At 39.4% G+C, this 22,610-nt stretch overlaps 1 protein-coding gene across 1 annotated transcript in view; it reads left to right on the top strand.

Annotated features, from left to right (window-relative positions):
- csmd3b (CUB and Sushi multiple domains 3b) overlaps positions 1-22,610 on the top strand; it is a 1,392,611-nt gene that overhangs the window by 756,042 nt on the left and 613,959 nt on the right. Inside the window, 1 exon segment of the mRNA XM_052022622.1 lies at positions 4,270-4,347. Within this exon segment, the coding sequence (XP_051878582.1) occupies positions 4,270-4,347 (78 nt within the window).

Below are 22,610 nucleotides of genomic sequence, written 5' to 3'. Positions count from 1 at the left end.
CCTCCACAGCATTAATGCCCCACACTTGTTTGAGATGGAGAAGTGTGGGCTGTAGGGCATCAACCCAATGTATCATATACATTCATGTAGTGATCATATTGTTTACATGGGAAACTATTGGTTTGGATAACTTCGGTTTATATAATTCTTATATAATTACTGTGGTATAACAAATATTTTTTATACATGGCACCTGATTTGATCAAGCAAGTTCAATTTCAGATCATAAAATGTAACTATAATTTGTTTTATGCTTTTTTTCTTTATTATAGTGTATTTACTTGAAGTATATTTCTAACTGTTTAAAAGAAAGGGCATTTCTTTCCCCTTTCTTAATCATCAGTATCATTTTTTTCAATCTCCATGATCTTCAGTTACGTATGTCACTGTGACCTTTTAGGAATTGTGGTTACTGCTCCAGAATAGAGTTTCAATGATTCTTGAAATGTTCACTCGTGTGTTGCTTTTCATACTCTCTTGGGGCAACTCACATTCATATATTCATGTTGAATGCACACCAGTTCTAACAGAATAATTTGCCATTATTCTGTTTGTGAATTGTGCATATTGAGGTAAATGCAGTATAATATGATGCATTGAGATTTTACCCAGCATATTAGAAAGCAAATTGATTTGAGGGAAAAGTGTTCACATGCATTTGCATTTCATTTATGCCAAATAACTTTTGGTTTGCTTGATCTGTAACTCCAGTTGAGTATAAAATTTTACTGGTTGGAATTTGCGCAATGGTGCATGTTTCCTGGGGTGTAATTCTATGCAAGCCAATCACCCTGAAGGGTCTGGACTGGTATTTATGCTTAATGTAAGTCTCCTCCCATTTTGCTTCATCTCACTCTACTCAATATCCTTCTGTTTCTTTCTTCGACATGTCCACCCAGATTTGCATTAAGTATTTCCATGTATTACCCTCAACTTTTGGACATAGATTATGAGAACAGAATTCAGAACTAAAAAAGTTTCCCTTAGCTGCTTCATCAGTTTTCTTAGTGACCATCTTACGTGTATAAGTGGAAGCATTTTCATGCCTACCTTATTCAAAGCTTTTCTAATCTTAGACCTTCATCAGTTCAGCTCTTTTATTATATTTTTGGAGAAAACACCCCAGTCTTTTAATTTCTTTTTCGTAGTTGTCTGCTCTGTCCTGTTATCATCCTTTTAACTCATTTTGGCACTTTCTCTTGTGCTCCTACATCCTATTTAAAGCATGGAGTTCAGAACGGATCTATTCCACCAGTTTGAATTTGATTGCTTGTTAAACCTGAGATGCTTTATATCGGCATAAACGTCATTAAGTCCATTGAACGTGGGAAGCAATGCTTCTGTCGGGGAGTGTGGGTGCCTTTAGGAAAATGAACTCAGAAGACAGGCATGGTTTTCTGGAAGGAAGGGGTCAAATATAGTTCATAGCCATTTTTATCTTACTCACTCTGAGAAACTGGCCACCTCAAAGTACGAAAGTCTTCAATTACCTTGCAAAGTTTTTCATATATCAATCATGCTGGGTATTTTTCCACTGCATGCTTTGCAGACCTGAGAGGGTTAGAATTAAATCTGATAACACTTGGGTCCCAAGTCCGATATGTTGGAATTATTTCAACTCAGATAGCTCTCATTTAACTGCAGTTCAATATTCTGCTGCTATTAATGCATAAGACACATCTTTTAATGCAAAAGAGCATAAAAATATTAAGTCCTTTGAGGACACTAGATATTTTGGGGCTTTGTCTGGTAACATCAAAATTTGATAGCAAATTGCCATTTTGTTTTACAACCCTTCCAATTTTCTTTTCCGTTGACTTCAATGATAGATTAAATCAAGCAGGATGTAAAACAGATTGCCAGTCTATTACAAAATCACATTCTGACACTGGGGAAGACTAATTTCATCTCCAATGTATTTTCCCCAGTCTTAAAGGCTTAATTGACAAAGACCGACTTAAATGAAATATTTGATTGCTATAAGGTATAGCATTGTACAAATGAAATAATGCAAATCATTTTCTGATTGACTCTTTTAGAGTTTGTATTCAACTTTACAGTGGGCTTTTACAGTTCTTTTTATATGACTATTATTCAACATTTCTATTGGATTTGCTTTCATTTCCAATACTCATCCCAATTAATCTTGCTTCAGTGGCTCGATTCTTCACGTACCATTTTTTTAAAATTTCATTGGGCTGACTGGGTGATCGACTCTGCTGAGCCAGTACCAGTTTTCCAAGTCATCAAGTCTGTTAGACGGGATAGTCTAAGTTAGTTCTCCTTTCCCCTTCAGGACAAAATATATTCTTTTTGAGTCGGCTGACCGACTAATCTAATCAAAGCAGTGACTCTCCCAAGTGGGAAGCGTATGTAAAGCATTGCAGGCACCAGAAGTAGAAATCAGAAACAAAATAGTAGTGGACACACAGCATGTTTGGCATTATTGGTGAAGGGGAGTGACTAATCTGTGTAATAGTTGTGGACCCTTCCTTCTCCAATTAGTTGTTTTGATTATAGTCCATTGCACTACTTCAGTCCACAAGCCTGCCAAAGTTACAAATTAAGCATTTTATCCAATATTGGATTGATTCTGTTATCATAGTTTTCAAGTTATGTTTATTAAAAAATATTTCTTGCACATAATTCATTTGAACTCGAAACATGCAGTTCTTAATCAAATAATTCTATAAATTCACTGCAATTTTGATGTAAAGGATATTTATTCACAGTAAATGTGACTTTTGAAAAAAATATACAAAAAACATAATTAGAACCAAGGTTATTCAGAACTTGATAAGCTCTGTGATTTCCATTTTTTAAAAAAAGTTTCAATAATTCACTACACAGCCATTGTGATTGTTTTATTCTTTTGCTGAATGAGATGCATTTAGTTTTCACTGATTTTTGTTGGATGTACCAAAGCAAGATATAAATTTTCAGCAATTCAATGGATTTCTTAACAGACTATTTAAGTTATTCCTGCATACATACCATATGAAAGTAAGAAACAAGATGAAACTAACCTGTTACTTACAGTGATTTCGATACAGTCTTTCTCTTATGAAGAAAGCAGATAAACGACCTGATCTAACGTCTCTGCATGGTTTTTTCAGCTGCCCTTCAGGAGAACAAAGTGACTAATCTACAACAATTCACTCATCTTTTTCCTCTTCACCCATGCAGGAGCGATTGACTCTCAAGTGATACTTTTCCTCAGGTGCAGGAATAATGTCAGGACCATGACGTGGGGAACTGGAACGCAAAAATGTAGCTGCTATTCCAAGTCACAGCACCTTATTCTCTCAACATGCAGTGCTCACAACCTTCCAAAGCTTGTTTCTTTACACAATCAATGATCTGAGAGGCTATGCAAATATTAATCATAAGAGGGTTGTGAGGCATGTGTGAGAGAGGATAAGTTGCAGGGTACAGGGAAGTAAGGGGAATGGGAAAATGGGATTGCTCCTGCTGGATGCAGTATGCACCTCTTAGGCTGAATGGCCTCCTTCTGTGCTATTATAAAATGAAAGAAAAGAGGAAGCATATAAGAAGTTACAAGAAAACATCCTGAAAATTTATCAAAATCGAGCAAACATTCTGCTCATAATGATCAAGCATGTTAAGGATTTTGCCTCCTTGTGTATTTTCCAGATCGCATGGTGTTGATTGTCAATTCAGTAATGCAAATTTCCCTGTAGGATTAGACATGTTTGCTTTAATGCTATGAAGTCAACCGATAAGCTACCAAATGCACTTCATTACATTAAAAATACACTTGTTCTCCTTGAAAATGTCAACAAAACATTTGTGCATTAGGTCTTGTGAAGCTGAATTCAGCACATATGTCCAGAATACGATTTGCTTCACATAAAATAAACAGAACAAAACACTTGTGTATTTGTTTTTATTGTTATGCTTTTAAGCTATCTCGTTTAGTGTTAACTGGAGAATCTTCACTCTCTGGATTTACATTTTCAAAGATTGCACCGCAATAGACATTTTAGATCTATTGAGTGTCAAAATTGCTCCTTAAGCTTGCTATAATCATGTGATATGGAAACTGGAAATGTCTTGAGCAACATTTTTTCATTGTTTTTTTTTTAATAAATAGGTGTAATGCTAGTTGTGATGTATATATTTTCCTTGCAATGAAGTGCATCACATCAACACTGGAGAGTATTAAATAACAGCATTCTTTTAAAGAAAATTAGTTTTTACATTAAATTGTTTCTTCTGATGTGTATTTTTGTTTGTTTTTCTAAATAGTGAAAAAGTCCATAGATTTTAAATCTAGAGGAGTTAAATTGTTCCCAGGGAAAGACAACAGCAACAAGTTTTCTATCTGTGAGTCTACCTTTTTGTTATCTTTTCTAGAGGAATAGTGAAATAAGTCTGTGTCATTTGTGATGTGTTCTCTGTATGCGTTTTCTGTGCTTTATCCTTGTTTTGTTGCTAGTCATTGTGATGGATACAGCTTTGTGACAGTATGCATGGATATCCTTAATGTTCGTATCATCGGCACGGAAAGTGACTTTTTTTTTGGAGCCAGATTGGGGAAAACGTTATTAAAGTACACATCCAAACCTATGAACAAATCAGGTCTGACTTTTTACATCATTCTTGCATGTTTATTTTGCATGAGGCATAGGGCACAATGTGTTTGCATTGATGATCACTCCTCATGCATGAAAGTCCACTTCAGAAGCCAGGATACAGGACACAGCATGGAACTGTAATTAATGTTTATAATGGGAAATTATTTTGTGTGAAATCTCTTGATGCAGCTAAAATTGTCAATTGTCATTATGCTTTGAGACCAACCTCGGGTTGTACCAGTACAGTGTGAATGTAAATGGTCTAAATATTTGCTATGATACAGTGTTGACTTTCTCTCTGACAACTGTCTGAGTCTGAATCAGACTTTTATTCCGATTGGCATCACACTCGATGCCAAGGTGAGCTCCTGATGACAGCTTCTGGGGAAAAAAAAGTAACTGGCTCTGTAACATCACCTGATTCCTCCACACCTCTGCTCATCCACTACTGGAACAGGAAGATATGTCTTGGTTTCCATTCTGTTAGATTATTCCAATGCGCTCTTTGTCTTGGTTTCCATTCTGTTAGATTATTCCAATGCGCTCTTGGCCCCTTCTTCTATCTCCATAAATTTGTTCATCCTAAACAGTCATCTGTATTTTAACTGCACATTTCCATTTACCCAGTAGCCTGGGCTCACTTTGGATTCTGACTGAATAATGACTTAATTTACACATTTTCATCTTTGCCTTCAAATCCCTTCGGGGCCTTGCCTCTTTTTTTTTGCAATCTCTTTTAATATTACAACTCTCTGAGATTTCCACACTCCATTACTCACACCTTATGTATTTCCAATTTTAATCACTCAACATTTGTGGTCTTGCTTTAAGCTCTCAACTTCCTCCTCAAATCTCTGTATCCCTTGAACAATCTTTCCTCCTTTGTGGAACCTATTCCTTTCAATGAGCTTTTGGTCTTATTTCTTAATATTTCCTTTTGTAGCACAATATCAAATTTTGTTTTGTGATGCTCCTGTGAAACACTGAGAGTTGCTTTGCGATGTTAAAGTACTAATTAAAAGCAAGTAGGTGTTGTTAAGGTATATTCCTTTCATCACTACCTTGGTCAAATAATCAGTGAAAATAATCAGTGCAGTAATCAAATAAACAGAGCAGTTTTCCCAGCGGCTTAGTAGGTTTATCCAATGAGTAACTGAAACAGAGAAGGAAGATTACTGTTCCTAACATGACTGTCCAGCATTCATTTCTCGGAATGGAGATAGGACTGTTAGAATTGTCTTTGGTGTCTCTGAATTAGGCAGGTTAAAGTCGTTTAGATTTCCCACATCAGAATGTTTTGCAGGAAACTACATGCTATTAAGGGAGGACAGGTCTGACCTTTGACAGTAAATAAAAATTGTCGACATGCTGGGATAGAATTTCAGCACAGTTCCTCCCACTTTATTCACTAGAACTCTGAACATGTGTATAGACCCAAGATGACCCAGAGACCTCTCAACCCATCCCCCCCCCCAAAACCTACAGAATCCCCCTCTCCTGCCCTTGTCCATGCTTAGACCATACGCCTGCAGTGTGCTGATGGAAGCAGCAGAATGGATCATGAGAATGTAAGAAACAAGAGCAGGACGAGGCCACGTGACCCCTTTTGCCTACTTCATCATAAAATAAGGTCCTGGGTGATCCAGTTTTGGCCTTGATGTCATTTTCCTGCAAGTGTTCCCCTGCACCCTCTGCCTTGAATACATTCAAAGATTCTACCACCAGGATTCTCTGGGGTAGGGAAATCCAGAGATTCCTGACCCTCCAATAGAAGAAAACCCTCAGCGTCTGTGTCCTAAATGAGTGATCCCTTACTCTTGGACTCTGCCCCATTGTTCTAGATCTTCCCATCAAGGAAAGCATCCTTTCAGCATCCACCTTGTAAGTTTCTCTCAGAATCTATAATTCTCATTGAATCTGGGTTGATTACCTTGCTTAATAGTAACGATGGAGTGAAGTATAAAGAGAAAATGCTGGAGACACTCAGCAGTTCAGAAAGCATCTGTGGAAAGAGAAACAGAGTAAATGCTTCAAGTCAAAGATTAACACATATCTAAGTAAAAAAAAACAAGACCTGACGTCAACTTCTCTTTACAAGGATTCTGCATGATCTGCTGTTTCCAGTACTTTCCTTAATTTCTTTCAGACTTTTATCATCTGCAGTTTCTGATTTCCACCCCCTCAGAATCTAATGTATCAATAAAATTGCCATCATTCCTATCTACTCTTGATGTATAACTGGCCAACCCGCTTAACTTTATCTTCATATGTCAAACCCTTTACCCAAAGAATCTATGCAAAAGTATCCTGTTTTTAAATATGGAGACCAAAACTGCATGCAATACTGCAGGTACAACCTCACTAGCGCTGAGTAAAGTTGCATCAAAACTTGCCTGTTTTATACCCTACTCCTTGCAATAAAGGACTGCGTTCCATTAGCCTTTCTTGGTGAACTTCCATTTGATTTTTTTATGTTTCACGTACCAAGACTCTTCCCCGACCGCCGGACGTCCTAGATCCCATTTTATCGCAAAATATGAATAGCTCCGAATTGCAGAAGGAGAATTAATTGCACATGCAATTAACACAGGCTTACTTCTCTACCCAGAAGCCAAAAGGAAAGGAGAAAGAAGGGAAAGAAAAGTAAAACAGCACTCATTTACTTGCATTTGAATGACATTCAGTTTGTAGCCCTCTCAACTCCCAATGTAAAAGTTCCAAAAGACAAGCATAAATAGAGACGTACTTTCTAGCTTGCATTTACTTGCATTTGAATGACATTCAGTTTGTAGCCCTCTCAACTCCCAATGTAAAAGTTCCAAAAGACAAGCATAAATAGAGACGTACTTTCTAGCTTGCATTTACTTGCATTTGAATGACATTCAGTTTGTAGCCCTCTCAACTCCCAATGTAAAAGTTCCAAAAGACAAGCATAAATAGAGACGTACTTTCTAGCTTGCATTTACTTGCATTTGAAAGACATTCAGTTTGTAGCCCTCTCAACTCCCAATGTAAAAGTTCCAAAAGACAAGCATAAATAGAGACGTACTTTCTAGCTTGCATTTACTTGCATTTGAATGACATTCAGTTTGTAGCCCTCTCAACTCCCAATGTAAAAGTTCCAAAAGACAAGCATAAATAGAGACGTACTTTCTAGCTAAGCATTTACTTGCATTTGAATGACATTCAGTTTGTAGCCCTCTCAACTCCCAATGTAAAAGTTCCAAAAGACAAGCATAAATAGAGACGTACTTTCTAGCTTGCATTTACTTGCATTTGAATGACATTCAGTTTGTAGCCCTCTCAACTCCCAATGTAAAAGTTCCAAAAGACAAGCATAAATAGAGACGTACTTTCTAGCTTGCATTTACTTGCATTTGAATGACATTCAGTTTGTAGCCCTCTCAACTCCCAATGTAAAAGTTCCAAAAGACAAGCATAAATAGAGACGTACTTTCTAGCTTGCATTTACTTGCATTTGAATGACATTCAGTTTGTAGCCCTCTCAACTCCCAATGTAAAAGTTCCAAAAGACAAGCATAAATAGAGACGTACTTTCTAGCTTGCATTTACTTGCATTTGAATGACATTCAGTTTGTAGCCCTCTCAACTCCCAATGTAAAAGTTCCAAAAGACAAGCATAAATAGAGACGTACTTTCTAGCTTGCATTTACTTGCATTTGAAGACATTCAGTTTGTAGCCCTCTCAACTCTCAATGTAAAAGTTCCAAAAGACAAGCATAAATAGAGACGTACTTTCTAGCTTGCATTTACTTGCATTTGAATGACATTCAGTTTGTAGCCCTCTCAACTCCCAATGTAAAAGTTCCAAAAGACAAGCATAAATAGAGACGTACTTTCTAGCTTGCATTTACTTGCATTTGAATGACATTCAGTTTGTAGCCCTCTCAACTCCCAATGTAAAAGTTCCAAAAGACAAGCATAAATAGAGACGTACTTTCTAGCTTGCATTTACTTGCATTTGAATGACATTCAGTTTGTAGCCCTCTCAACTCCCAATGTAAAAGTTCCAAAAGACAAGCATAAATAGAGACGTACTTTCTAGCTTGCATTTACTTGCATTTGAATGACATTCAGTTTGTAGCCCTCTCAACTCCCAATGTAAAAGTTCCAAAAGACAAGCATAAATAGAGACGTACTTTCTAGCTTGCATTTACTTGCATTTGAAATGACATTCAGTTTGTAGCCCTCTCAACTCCCAATGTAAAAGTTCCAAAAGACAAGCATAAATAGAGACGTACTTTCTAGCTTGCATTTACTTGCATTTGAATGACATTCAGTTTGTAGCCCTCTCAACTCCCAATGTAAAAGTTCCAAAAGACAAGCATAAATAGAGACGTACTTTCTAGCTAGCATTTACTTGCATTTGAATGACATTCAGTTTGTAGCCCTCTCAACTCTCAATGTAAAAGTTCCAAAAGACAAGCATAAATAGAGACGTACTTTCTAGCTAGCATTTACTTGCATTTGAATGACATTCAGTTTGTAGCCCTCTCAACTCCCAATGTAAAAGTTCCAAAAGACAAGCATAAATAGAGACGTACTTTCTAGCTTGCATTTACTTGCATTTGAATGACATTCAGTTTGTAGCCCTCTCAACTCCCAATGTAAAAGTTCCAAAAGACAAGCATAAATAGAGACGTACTTTCTAGCTTGCATTTACTTGCATTTGAATGACATTCAGTTTGTAGCCCTCTCAACTCCCAATGTAAAAGTTCCAAAAGACAAGCATAAATAGAGACGTACTTTCTAGCATGCATTTACTTGCATTTGAATGACATTCAGTTTGTAGCCCTCTCAACTCCCAATGTAAAAGTTCCAAAAGACAAGCATAAATAGAGACGTACTTTCTAGCTTGCATTTACTTGCATTTGAATGACATTCAGTTTGTAGCCCTCTCAACTCCCAATGTAAAAGTTCCAAAAGACAAGCATAAATAGAGACGTACTTTCTAGCTTGCATTTACTTGCATTTGAATGACATTCAGTTTGTAGCCCTCTCAACTCCCAATGTAAAAGTTCCAAAAGACAAGCATAAATAGAGACGTACTTTCTAGCTTGCATTTACTTGCATTTGAATGGCATTCAGTTTGTAGCCCTCTCAACTCTCAATGTAAAAGTTCCAAAAGACAAGCATAAATAGAGACGTACTTTCTAGCTTGCATTTACTTGCATTTGAAAGACATTCAGTTTGTAGCCCTCTCAACTCTCAATGTAAAAGTTCCAAAAGACAAGCATAAATAGAGACGTACTTTCTAGCTTGCATTTACTTGCATTTGAATGACATTCAGTTTGTAGCCCTCTCAACTCCCAATGTAAAAGTTCCAAAAGACAAGCATAAATAGAGACGTACTTTCTAGCTTGCATTTACTTGCATTTGAATGACATTCAGTTTGTAGCCCTCTCAACTCCCAATGTAAAAGTTCCAAAAGACAAGCATAAATAGAGACGTACTTTCTAGCTTGCATTTACTTGCATTTGAAAGACATTCAGTTTGTAGCCCTCTCAACTCCCAATGTAAAAGTTCCAAAGACAAGCATAAATAGAGACGTACTTTCTAGCTTGCATTTACTTGCATTTGAATGACATTCAGTTTGTAGCCCTCTCAACTCCCAATGTAAAAGTTCCAAAAGACAAGCATAAATAGAGACGTACTTTCTAGCTTGCATTTACTTGCATTTGAAAGACATTCAGTTTGTAGCCCTCTCAACTCCCAATGTAAAAGTTCCAAAAGACAAGCATAAATAGAGACGTACTTTCTAGCTTGCATTTACTTGCATTTGAATGACATTCAGTTTGTAGCCCTCTCAACTCCCAATGTAAAAGTTCCAAAAGACAAGCATAAATAGAGACGTACTTTCTAGCTAAGCATTTACTTGCATTTGAATGACATTCAGTTTGTAGCCCTCTCAACTCTCAATGTAAAAGTTCCAAAAGACAAGCATAAATAGAGACGTACTTTCTAGCTAAGCATTTACTTGCATTTGAATGACATTCAGTTTGTAGCCCTCTCAACTCCCAATGTAAAAGTTCCAAAAGACAAGCATAAATAGAGACGTACTTTCTAGCTTGCATTTACTTGCATTTGAATGACATTCAGTTTGTAGCCCTCTCAACTCCCAATGTAAAAGTTCCAAAAGACAAGCATAAATAGAGACGTACTTTCTAGCTTGCATTTACTTGCATTTGAATGACATTCAGTTTGTAGCCCTCTCAACTCCCAATGTAAAAGTTCCAAAAGACAAGCATAAATAGAGACGTACTTTCTAGCATGCATTTACTTGCATTTGAATGACATTCAGTTTGTAGCCCTCTCAACTCCCAATGTAAAAGTTCCAAAAGACAAGCATAAATAGAGACGTACTTTCTAGCTTGCATTTACTTGCATTTGAATGACATTCAGTTTGTAGCCCTCTCAACTCCCAATGTAAAAGTTCCAAAAGACAAGCATAAATAGAGACGTACTTTCTAGCTTGCATTTACTTGCATTTGAATGACATTCAGTTTGTAGCCCTCTCAACTCCCAATGTAAAAGTTCCAAAAGACAAGCATAAATAGAGACGTACTTTCTAGCTTGCATTTACTTGCATTTGAATGGCATTCAGTTTGTAGCCCTCTCAACTCTCAATGTAAAAGTTCCAAAAGACAAGCATAAATAGAGACGTACTTTCTAGCTTGCATTTACTTGCATTTGAAAGACATTCAGTTTGTAGCCCTCTCAACTCTCAATGTAAAAGTTCCAAAAGACAAGCATAAATAGAGACGTACTTTCTAGCTTGCATTTACTTGCATTTGAATGACATTCAGTTTGTAGCCCTCTCAACTCCCAATGTAAAAGTTCCAAAAGACAAGCATAAATAGAGACGTACTTTCTAGCTTGCATTTACTTGCATTTGAATGACATTCAGTTTGTAGCCCTCTCAACTCCCAATGTAAAAGTTCCAAAAGACAAGCATAAATAGAGACGTACTTTCTAGCTTGCATTTACTTGCATTTGAATGACATTCAGTTTGTAGCCCTCTCAACTCCCAATGTAAAAGTTCCAAAAGACAAGCATAAATAGAGACGTACTTTCTAGCTTGCATTTACTTGCATTTGAATGACATTCAGTTTGTAGCCCTCTCAACTCCCAATGTAAAAGTTCCAAAAGACAAGCATAAATAGAGACGTACTTTCTAGCTTGCATTTACTTGCATTTGAAAGACATTCAGTTTGTAGCCCTCTCAACTCCCAATGTAAAAGTTCCAAAAGACAAGCATAAATAGAGACGTACTTTCTAGCTTGCATTTACTTGCATTTGAATGACATTCAGTTTGTAGCCCTCTCAACTCCCAATGTAAAAGTTCCAAAAGACAAGCATAAATAGAGACGTACTTTCTAGCTAAGCATTTACTTGCATTTGAATGACATTCAGTTTGTAGCCCTCTCAACTCTCAATGTAAAAGTTCCAAAAGACAAGCATAAATAGAGACGTACTTTCTAGCTAAGCATTTACTTGCATTTGAATGACATTCAGTTTGTAGCCCTCTCAACTCCCAATGTAAAAGTTCCAAAAGACAAGCATAAATAGAGACGTACTTTCTAGCTTGCATTTACTTGCATTTGAATGACATTCAGTTTGTAGCCCTCTCAACTCCCAATGTAAAAGTTCCAAAAGACAAGCATAAATAGAGACGTACTTTCTAGCTTGCATTTACTTGCATTTGAATGACATTCAGTTTGTAGCCCTCTCAACTCCCAATGTAAAAGTTCCAAAAGACAAGCATAAATAGAGACGTACTTTCTAGCTTGCATTTACTTGCATTTGAATGGCATTCAGTTTGTAGCCCTCTCAACTCCCAATGTAAAAGTTCCAAAAGACAAGCATAAATAGAGACGTACTTTCTAGGTTGCATTTACTTGCATTTGAATGGCATTCAGTTTGTAGCCCTCTCAACTCTCAATGTAAAAGTTCCAAAAGACAAGCATAAATAGAGACGTACTTTCTAGCTTGCATTTACTTGCATTTGAAAGACATTCAGTTTGTAGCCCTCTCAACTCTCAATGTAAAAGTTCCAAAAGACAAGCATAAATAGAGACGTACTTTCTAGCTTGCATTTACTTGCATTTGAATGACATTCAGTTTGTAGCCCTCTCAACTCCCAATGTAAAAGTTCCAAAAGACAAGCATAAATAGAGACGTACTTTCTAGCTTGCATTTACTTGCATTTGAATGACATTCAGTTTGTAGCCCTCTCAACTCCCAATGTAAAAGTTCCAAAAGACAAGCATAAATAGAGACGTACTTTCTAGCTTGCATTTACTTGCATTTGAATGACATTCAGTTTGTAGCCCTCTCAACTCTCAATGTAAAAGTTCCAAAAGACAAGCATAAATAGAGACGTACTTTCTAGCTTCTCTTTATGAAAGGAAACATAAACTGCACATATGATCCCCAACAGTTTTAACATCAAGGCAAATGTATATTCATGTATAACCTTGTATAATTGGAAGAAGTTGCACAAGACACAGAAGTGTGAAAATATAAATATTGAGGATATGAGCCAACTTCAGAAGGTGGGGGGTAATGTATTGTAGAGGAAGTCTAATGCAAAGGAGTTTGAAGTGATGGATTTTGGAAGGAGGGAACCTGCCAATTTAAGGTAAGTGGAACAGTTTTATGGAGGATGAAAGAGCGAAGAGTGCTCATGCTTTACTTAGACAAATCTTTCCATGTAGCAGATATTAATGATGCTATTAAAAAGGTCTTTGGAATCCATGACTATATATAGAGTGCCACAGATTACAAAAGCAAGCAAAAAAAGTTATTTTTTTAAATAAATCACTGGTTAGATACCAGCTGGACTATTGTATACAATTCTGCACACCAGAAGGATCTTAAGGCCTTTGAAAGGGTGCAAAAAACACCTATTGTAGTGATTCACATGGTTGTGTTACTGCTGTAACATGGGAAGACGAAGGTGAGATTGTGATTCCAAGAGGAAAATTGATTAAGGGGAGATTTTAAGGAATTGCCAAATTTATGAACTAAGGAGGATATGCCTGTGAGAAGTGGCCCAAACACAGAGTCTTCATGCCGTCACTTGGTTAATTAAGGTAATTCTGTGCCAGGAGTTTTAGTGTGGGAAACAGTCAACATACAGACTGGCTCGGATGAGCATGTCAGTTGGAAGTTTTCACTTTTTCACAGAATCCAAGTCCAGACAGAAGTCCAAGGAGAGGTAAGTGGGAGACCAGGTTTGCACTAAACATGGAATTTAACAGTATATGCTTGGTATGCTCATGAAACTTGGTTCCATTGTAGTCCCTTTCTTCCCTAGGTCCTGTTAAAAGTGGCAATTACTGGGGAGCCTGATGATGCCTTAAGCACTGCTGAGATTGTTTGGTTATAGCTTTAGGGTGACTATTCCCACATTGTAGCATTAATATTACTACCAGTTTTGTAAAGATCATCAAAATGTCACTTTATCTGATTGTTATCAGTTAAAGGTTTTAATGAGTAAACCTAATTGCTGACAGACATTTTTACCAGTGATTTCTTTGTGAATGGTTCTCTGTTCTTCAGTTCCCCACGTTGCCTGTTCAGTAACAGCCATCTGGTTCTTGGAACTTTTCACAACACAGTTGCTGGCTCAAAAATGTTAACAAAAATACATAACTACAGGGAACACATCCTTTATATGTCATCACTTTGTTTGGACATAGTTCTCTAGAAATTCAACTGCATGATGCTTTGTTCAGTGTTATCAAATTGGAAATTATTGTTTCTTCAGGAGCAATAATGAATACTCTTGGGGTTTTTGCCTTCAGAAATTCAACTGGGCATGTCACTGTTGCTTCATCAGGGGAACGTAGAGCAAGTTCATTCTCATGCAATGTTTCTTTTAAAATATTGAGGGGAAATTTGGATCAAGTTGTCCTGGGAATGACCACTGCTGATCAATCAGAATCAGGTTTATTATCACTGACATATGACGTGAAATTTGTTGTTTTGCGGCAGCAGTACAGAGCAAGACCTAAAAGCTACTGTAAGTTACAACAGTAACTAAATTGTGCAAAAGAGGAATAATGAGGTATTCCTGGGTTCACGGACCATTCAGAAATCTGATGGTGGAGGGGAAGAAGCTGTCCCTAGAGTGTGGGTCTTCAGGCTCCTGTACCTGCTCCCCAATGGCAGTAACGTGAAGAGGGCATGTCCCGGATGGTGAGGGTCCTTAATGCTGGATGCTGCCTTCTTGAGGCACCGCCTCTTGAAGATATCCTTGATGGTGGGGAGGGTTGTGCCCGTGATGGAGCTGGCTGAGTCTACAACCCTCTGCAGCCTCTTTCGATGCTGTGCATTGGAGCCTCCATACCAGGCGGTGATGCAACCAGTCAGAATGCTCTCCACCGTACATCTGTAGAAATTTGCAAGAAATTCGCAAGATTGATTTGTAATCAATCAAGCATAACTTGGTCATCTCAATGCAACTGGATTTGCGACAGCTGAAGGTTATGATCCTTACTTACCTTAAACAATCTGGCCTCACCACGCCCACCCCCCTCGCTCCCAGCACTACATTGAACCTAATCAACTCCACTGCCCAATCTTACTGGATGTACTTCAGTTGCAAATTTAAGCATCAGCTTTAATTCACATTCATTTGCCTCTGTGAAAAGTTATGTCATGTCAAGAAAGTTCAAGAGGTAACTTTTCCAGCTGGCCCCTGGTGGAAGCCTTGATCTTTCATATCCTGTTGTTGATTCTGAGTTTTACCATGTTCCTGCATTCCCTGTTCCTCATCCCACAGAACATAGAACAGTACAACACAAGAACAGGCCCTTCGGCCCACAAGTTATGCTGAACTAATTAAAATAATGATGCCTAATTATACTAATCCCTTCTGCCTGCACATGATCCATATTCCTCCATTATCTACATATTTATGTGCCTATCTAAGAGTCTCTTAAATGCCCTTATCATATCTGCCTCCACCACCACTGCTGCCAGTGCATTCCAGGCTCCAACCACTCTCTGCATAAAAAAAAACTTGCCCCACACATCTCCTTTGAACTTTCCCTCTCTCACCTTAAATGCATGCCCTCTACTGTTACGAACCAGCAACAAAAGAAACACACTGAGTCATGTATAAGTGGTAAAAAAACTATTTTATTAATAACTACTTATGATAATAAGAAAAATAAAAGTAAAAATGTTAGAAAGTTAGAAGTAAAAATGTTAGATCTTAAACATTAACCCCAAAAACTAAACTCGTAGTGTGTGTGTGGCAAATTCCCAAACTCCAAGTCCAGGAATAGTTTTCAAAGTTCAGTTCAGCAAGCCGTAAGGTGAAACATGAGCAAAGGCTTCTTCAAAACCACCGTTGACTGAAGACAAAATGTAGATGTAGAGAGAAAATAGAGAGTAATTACAAAATCCAAATGTTCTACAATAGAACCCATACGACACCTCAGTGTCTACTCAGCAGTGACTACTCCACCGCTTTTTTCCGAAGCATCTGTCACCCCGAAAGGCACTCGAATCGTGGCCGTCCACACAAATACCTGTTTCCTTCTACAGGTCAACAACAAAGTGAACCCCACTGTTTTGTTCCGAAGTATGTGCCACCCCAAAAGGCATCCGAATCATTGCCGTCCACACAAATACCTGTTTCCTTCTACAGGTTAACGACAAAGTGGACTCCACCGGATTACTCCAAAAATCTATACGTGGATTGTAGTGACAGCCACAGTTACTGTTTTTCATCCATCAATAGAGACTAGGAGGCTAGTCTCTCTCTCTCCTCTCTCTCTCTTGCTCTCGCTCTCTCGCTCTCTCTCTCTCTCTGCTCCAAAAACATCATTACATCCTTTATCTTCTGTTGTCATAACCACACACACACACACACACACACACACACACACACACACACACACACACACACACACACACACACACACACACACACACCACTATGCCCTATCTTAAAGGGACATTCACCAATAGTAACCTAGTCCGTAACACTACTATTAGACATTTTGACCCTGGCAAAGCCATAGCAAGACCCATCGACCACTACCCTCTGTCTTCTATGGGCAAGCCAATTCTGAATCCAAACAGTCAAGTCACCATGGATCCCATGCATCTTAATCTTCTGGATGAACCCACCATGAGGGACCCTGTCGAATGCCTTACTAAATTCCATGTAGACAAGATCCATAGCTCTAATTTCATTGATAACCTTCATCACATTCTCAAAAAACTCAATCGAGTTGGTAAGAAATGACCTGCCCCCCCACAAAGCCAAGCTGACTGTCCCTAATTAGGCCATGCTTTTCCAAATGCTCATAAATCCTATCCCTAAGAATCCTCTCCAATACCTTCCTTACCACTGACATAAGACTCACCAGTCTATAATTTCCAGGATTATCCCTTCTTGAACAAAGGAACAGCATTAGCAACTCGCCAGTTCTCCGGGACCTCCTCTGTGGCTGGAGAGGACACAAAGATCATTGTCAAGGCCCCAGAGATCTCGTCTCTTGCCTTTCTCAATGACCTGGGGGTATATCCCATCAAGGCCTCGGGACGTCGACCTTAACATTCTTCAAGAGACCCAACGTGACCTCTTTCTTTATCTCAAAATGCCCCAGCGTATTAGCATGCTGTACACTGATTCACTATATTCCATGTACTTCTCCTTGGTGAATACTGACTCATTTAGGACCTTGCCAACGTCCTCCACGTCCAAGCACATGTTCCCTCCTTTACCTTGGGTGGTCCTATCCTCTCCCTGGCTCTCCTCTTGATGTATGTATTGAATGCCTTGGATTTCTCTTTAATCCTACTTGCCAAGGACTTTTCATGGCCCGTCCAAATTCCCTTCCTGAGTACTTCTCAGGATTCTTTATATTCCTCAAGGGCCCCGTTCAATTTTAGCTTCCTCAACCATGCATTTGCTTCCTTTTGCTTCTTGACTTCATTTACAACTGCTCTCATCATCCAACATTCCTCTACCTTGTCCTTCATTCTCATTGGAACGTTCCTGTACTCTGTGCAGTTGGTCTTCAAACAACCTCCACATGTCAGATGTGGACTTGCCCAAAAACAGCTGTTCCCAATTAACTCTCCTTAGCTCCTGCCTATTACTCTTAATTAGCCCACCCCCAATTTAATACTTCCCCACGAAGTCCATGTTTATCCTTATTTGTAGCAATCTTATGTTTCAAGATAGGACCTTGTGGGAAAGTACTAGTTTTAAAATAGTTATGGAGAAGGATACGAGCAGTTCACAGGTTAAAGTCCTGAACTGGGGCAGAGCAAAGTTTGGAGCCATTAGACGGGATCTTGCAGTGGTTGATTGGGAGAATTTGTTTGCAGAAAAAGGAGCGTTTGCCAAGTGGGAGGCCTTTAAAAGTGTGATGTCAGGAGTTCAGGGCCTGCATGAAAGGCAAGGCTGGCAGGTTTCGGGAACCCTGGTTGGCGAGAGATATTGAGGCTCTGATTAAGAATAAGAGGGAGGCAGACACTGCGCATAAGCAATTGGGAACTTAGGAATCTCTTGATGACTACAAGAAGTGTAGGAATTCACTTCAGAGGGAAGTTAGGAGGGCAGAAGGAGGAAATGAGAAGGCTATAGCAGGCAAGGTGAGGCAAAATCCCAAGAGATTAGCATGGTCGTCTGTGTGTGGAACCAAAGGAAATGAGTGAGATTTTTAATGAATATTTCTCTTCAGTTTTTACTGTAGAGAAAACAATGGAAGCTAAGGAAATGGGAGGCAATGGGTGGTGTTGTCTTAGACCACGTATGAATTAGCAGGGAGGAGATATTGGAGGCCTTAGAGTGCATTAAGGTGGATAAATCCCCAGGGCCTGACCTGGTGCATCCTCAGACCTTGTGGGAAGTTAGAGAAGAAATGGCGGAGGTCCTTGCAGAGAGTTTTGCCTCATCTCTGGCCACAGGTGAGGTTCCAGAGGACTGGAGGGTGGCTAATGTGGCACCATTGTTTAAAAAGGGTAACAAAAACAAGCCAGGAAGCTACAGGCCAGTGAGTCTGATATCAGTGGTGGGTCTGACCTCATTGTTGAAGGGATTTTGAGGGACAGGATCTCCCAACATTTGAAGAGATGGGGTCTGATTCGGGATAGTCTTTGTGTGTGAGAAGTCGTGTCTGACAAATCTCTTGGAGTTCCTCGAGGAGATAACCAAAGGGTAGATGAGGTTAGGGCATTGGAAGTTGTCTGTATGGACTTTAGCAAGGCCTTTGACAAGGTCTCTCATGGCAGGCTAATCTGGAAGGTTAGATCGCATGGGATCCAGGGGGAGATAGTGGGTTGGATTCATAATTGGCTCAGTGGTAGGAAGCAGAGGGTGATGGTCGAGGGTTGTTTCTTGGACTGGAGGCCTGTGTCTAGTGGCGTGCCACAGGTCGATGCTGGGACCTTTGTTGTTTGTAATTTATATAAATCATTTGGACATTAATGTACAAGGCATGGTTAGTAAGTTTGCCAATGATACTAAAATAGGTGGTGTTGTAAATTGTGCAGAAGCTTATGAAAAATTACAGGAGGATCTTGATCAGCTGGGTATGTGGGCTGAGGACTGGCAAATGGCCAATTCGTGTGAGCTATTGTGAGGTATTGCTTTTTATGATATTGTCTGGATAAACGTGAGATATTGTATTTTGGGAGATCAAAACAGGGTAGGACGTATACAGTGAATGGTAGGGCCCTGGGGAGTGTTATGGAACAGAGGGACCTTGGCTTGCAAGTGCATAGTTCGCTGAAAGTGGTGTCACAGGTAGATAGGGTGGTGAAGAAGGCAGTTGGCATGCTGGCCTTCATCAGTAAGGGCACTGAGTACAGAAGTTGGGAAGTTATGTTGCAGTTATATAAGACACTAGTGAGGCTGTACTTGGAGTATTATGCACAGTTTTGGTCACTGTGTTCTATAAAAGATGTTATTAATCTAGCAAGAATGCAGAAAAGATTTACCAGGATGTTGCCTGGACTTGGGGGCCTGAGTTACAAGGAGAAGTTGTGTAGACTAGAACTTTATTCCCTGGAATGTAGGAAATTGAGGGGTGACCTGATAGAGGTATATTAGATCATGAGGGACATAGACAAGGTGAAAGCATACATTCTTTATCCCAGGGAGGGGGTGCTAAAAACAAGAAGGCATAGGTTTAAGATCAGAGGCTAGAGATTTAAAAGGGACATCAGGGGCAGCTTCTTCACGTAGAGGGTGGTGCATATTTGGAATGAGCTGCCAGAAATAGTGGTGGAGGCGGGCACATTAGAAACATTTAAAATACATCTAAACTCCTCCTGTACATGTACTTATCTAGAGGGCTATAGGCCAAATGGGGGCAGATGGGACTAGCTTACTGAGAAACACAGTCGGGTCGAAGGGCCTTTTTCATGCCATATGACTCAATAAGGAGTTGCCATCACTGTTTTCTAAATGTTCCCCCAGTGAAAGGTAAGTCACCTGGCCAGGTTCATAATACAACATCCAGTATGTCCTGCTCCTCTCATTGGACTATCTACATGCTGTTTTAAGAAACTCTCTTGGATGCACCTCACAAATTCTACCCTGTGTAAACCCTCTTGAACTAAGGAGGTCCCAGTCTACATTGGAGGAGTAGAAGTCACTCACGATGACAACCCTGTCGTTTTTGCACCTTTCCCTAATCTGCCTGCATATCTGTTCCTCAATAGGCTTGGTGGATGTGCCCTCCATTATGTCCCCTCTGACTGTAGCTGTGATATTGTCCCCAATTAGTCATGCAACTCCTCTCCCTCTTTTACCTCCCTCTCTCTCTCTTCTAAAACATTGCAACCCTGTAACATTAAGCAGCCAGTCATGACCCCGTTCATGATTCTTCATGATTGTTGCTCCAGTTGTTGGCTCCCAACCCCAAACCAAGGCATGGGCCCTGATTCATCTTTCCCACTCAGCCTGACTCCAAACCCATGGGCCAGATCTTTCTCCCGCTCACTAATAATAAGCTTTCTGATCAAACCTCTGGGAATATCTTCACTCTATTTATCAAGCATAAAATAAGGAGATAAAGTAAAAAATCTGAGAAGGATAAGGAACAGTACAAGTTTGGGTTGATGGACAAGAGGCAGGGATACAACAGGGGCAGCTGAATAAGTCTCCTTTACAAGAACAAAGGAGCAGGAGTAGGCTGCTAGGCTGCTCTAGCCTGCTCCGCAGTTCGGTTTTATCACGGCTGATGTACGCTGGCCTCGACCTCTCTTCTGTGCCAGTTCCCCATAACCCTCAATTTCTTGATCTTTCAAATACATATCTATCTCCATCTTAAGTGTATCAAATGATCTGGCCTCCATCACCCATGATGCAGAGAATTTTCTGAGAGGAAATATTTGTACGCACCTCAGTTTTAAATGACTCGCCCCTTATTTTGTACCTATGCCCCCTTGCTCTTGACTCTTCCCCAAGTGAGAACGTCTCAACATCTACCCTTCCAGGACTCCTAAGGATTTATTTGAATCAGGTCATCCAACGTTCTCCTCAACTCCAAGTAAAGCTAACCCGAATTGTCTAGGCTCTCTTGATAGGACAAACCTCTCCTAAGAATTAGGTTGGTGAATCTCCTTTGGACTACCTCCAATGCTATTACGTCCTTTTGTAGATGAGGAGACAAAAACTGTGCACAGTATTCCAGGTGTGGCCTCACCAACCCACTGTGGAACTGTAACAAGACTCTAACCCCTTTGCAATAAAGGTCAAAATGTCATTTTCCGCTTTGACCACTTGTTGGACCTGCTGCTAACTTTTTGTGATTCATACACTAAACGCATAGATCCCTCTGAACTTCACTCATTTGCAGTTCCTCTCCATTTAGATAGTAATTTGCCTTTTGATTCCTCTTACCAAAGTGTATGAGCTTGCACTTGCCTACATTACATTCTGTTTGCCTGGGTTTTACCCATTCACTCAATCTACCTGTATCTAGTGTCATCACATCATTCCCCTGTACCAATTTCTGTATCATCGGCAAACTTGGAAACCTTGGATTTCGCTCCCTGGAGCAGGGAGCGAAATCCCACGCAGACACGGATAGAACATACAAACTCCTTACAGACAGCGGCCAGAATTGAACCCGGGTCGCGGGCACTGTAAAGCGTTACGTTACCTGCTACACTACCGTGCCTGATTGATTATTTCCTCTTTGATTATTGAGTCTAGCATCTTGCCAACAATGGATGTTGAACTAACTGACCTCTAGTTCTTCTTCTGTCTTCCCTCTTTGAACAAGGGAGTGACATTGGCTGTTTGCTGATACTCCCCCATAATTTAGCGAGTTTGAAAAATTTCAACTAATGGGTCCAGTATCTCTGCAGCCAGTTCCTTCAGAGTGTAGACCATCAGGTCTCAGTGATTCCTCTGCCTTTTCTCCTGTGAGTTTCTCTAATTGGTATTGGTATTGGTTTATTATTGTCACTTGTACCGAGGTACAGTGAAAAACTTGTCTTGCATACTGATCGTACAGGTCAATTCATTATACAGTGCAGTTATATTGGGTTAGTACAGAGTGCATTGAGGTAGTACAGGTAAAAAATAATAACAGTACTGTGTAAAATGTCACAGCTCCAGCGTAGTCGTTCCTGGAGGTCTGAAGATTGCCAGCCTTGTAAGAAGATTTAAAAGAACATTATTAGTAATTGTTAGTGACAGATTTTAAATTTAAAAGTGTAGAACAATTATAGTAAGGGTAATGAGTAGATCTGTAGAGAGCAGCTTGCAACGGGTCGCCACTTTCCAGTGCCATCTTGACTTCCTAAAGATATTCACTTGAGTATAGGTGTTCAATCCAATCTACTTCCTGCTGCAGCTACCCAACAGAAAAACATCTTCTTTGGGTACTTACCAAGATATTTACAAAGGAATTACAAATTCCTAATTGTCAGCCTTTGGCCCTCCATTTACCATGCTACCCCTCAATCATATTTCCACCTTCATCTTTGATCGCCTTGAGCCAATAG

The sequence above is a fragment of the Pristis pectinata genome, chromosome 9 (assembly GCF_009764475.1).
Source record: "Pristis pectinata isolate sPriPec2 chromosome 9, sPriPec2.1.pri, whole genome shotgun sequence".
Lineage (NCBI taxonomy): Eukaryota > Metazoa > Chordata > Chondrichthyes > Rhinopristiformes > Pristidae > Pristis > Pristis pectinata.
Note: the sequence above shows the minus strand (reverse complement) of the source record. Positions and strands in the feature narration are given on the sequence as shown.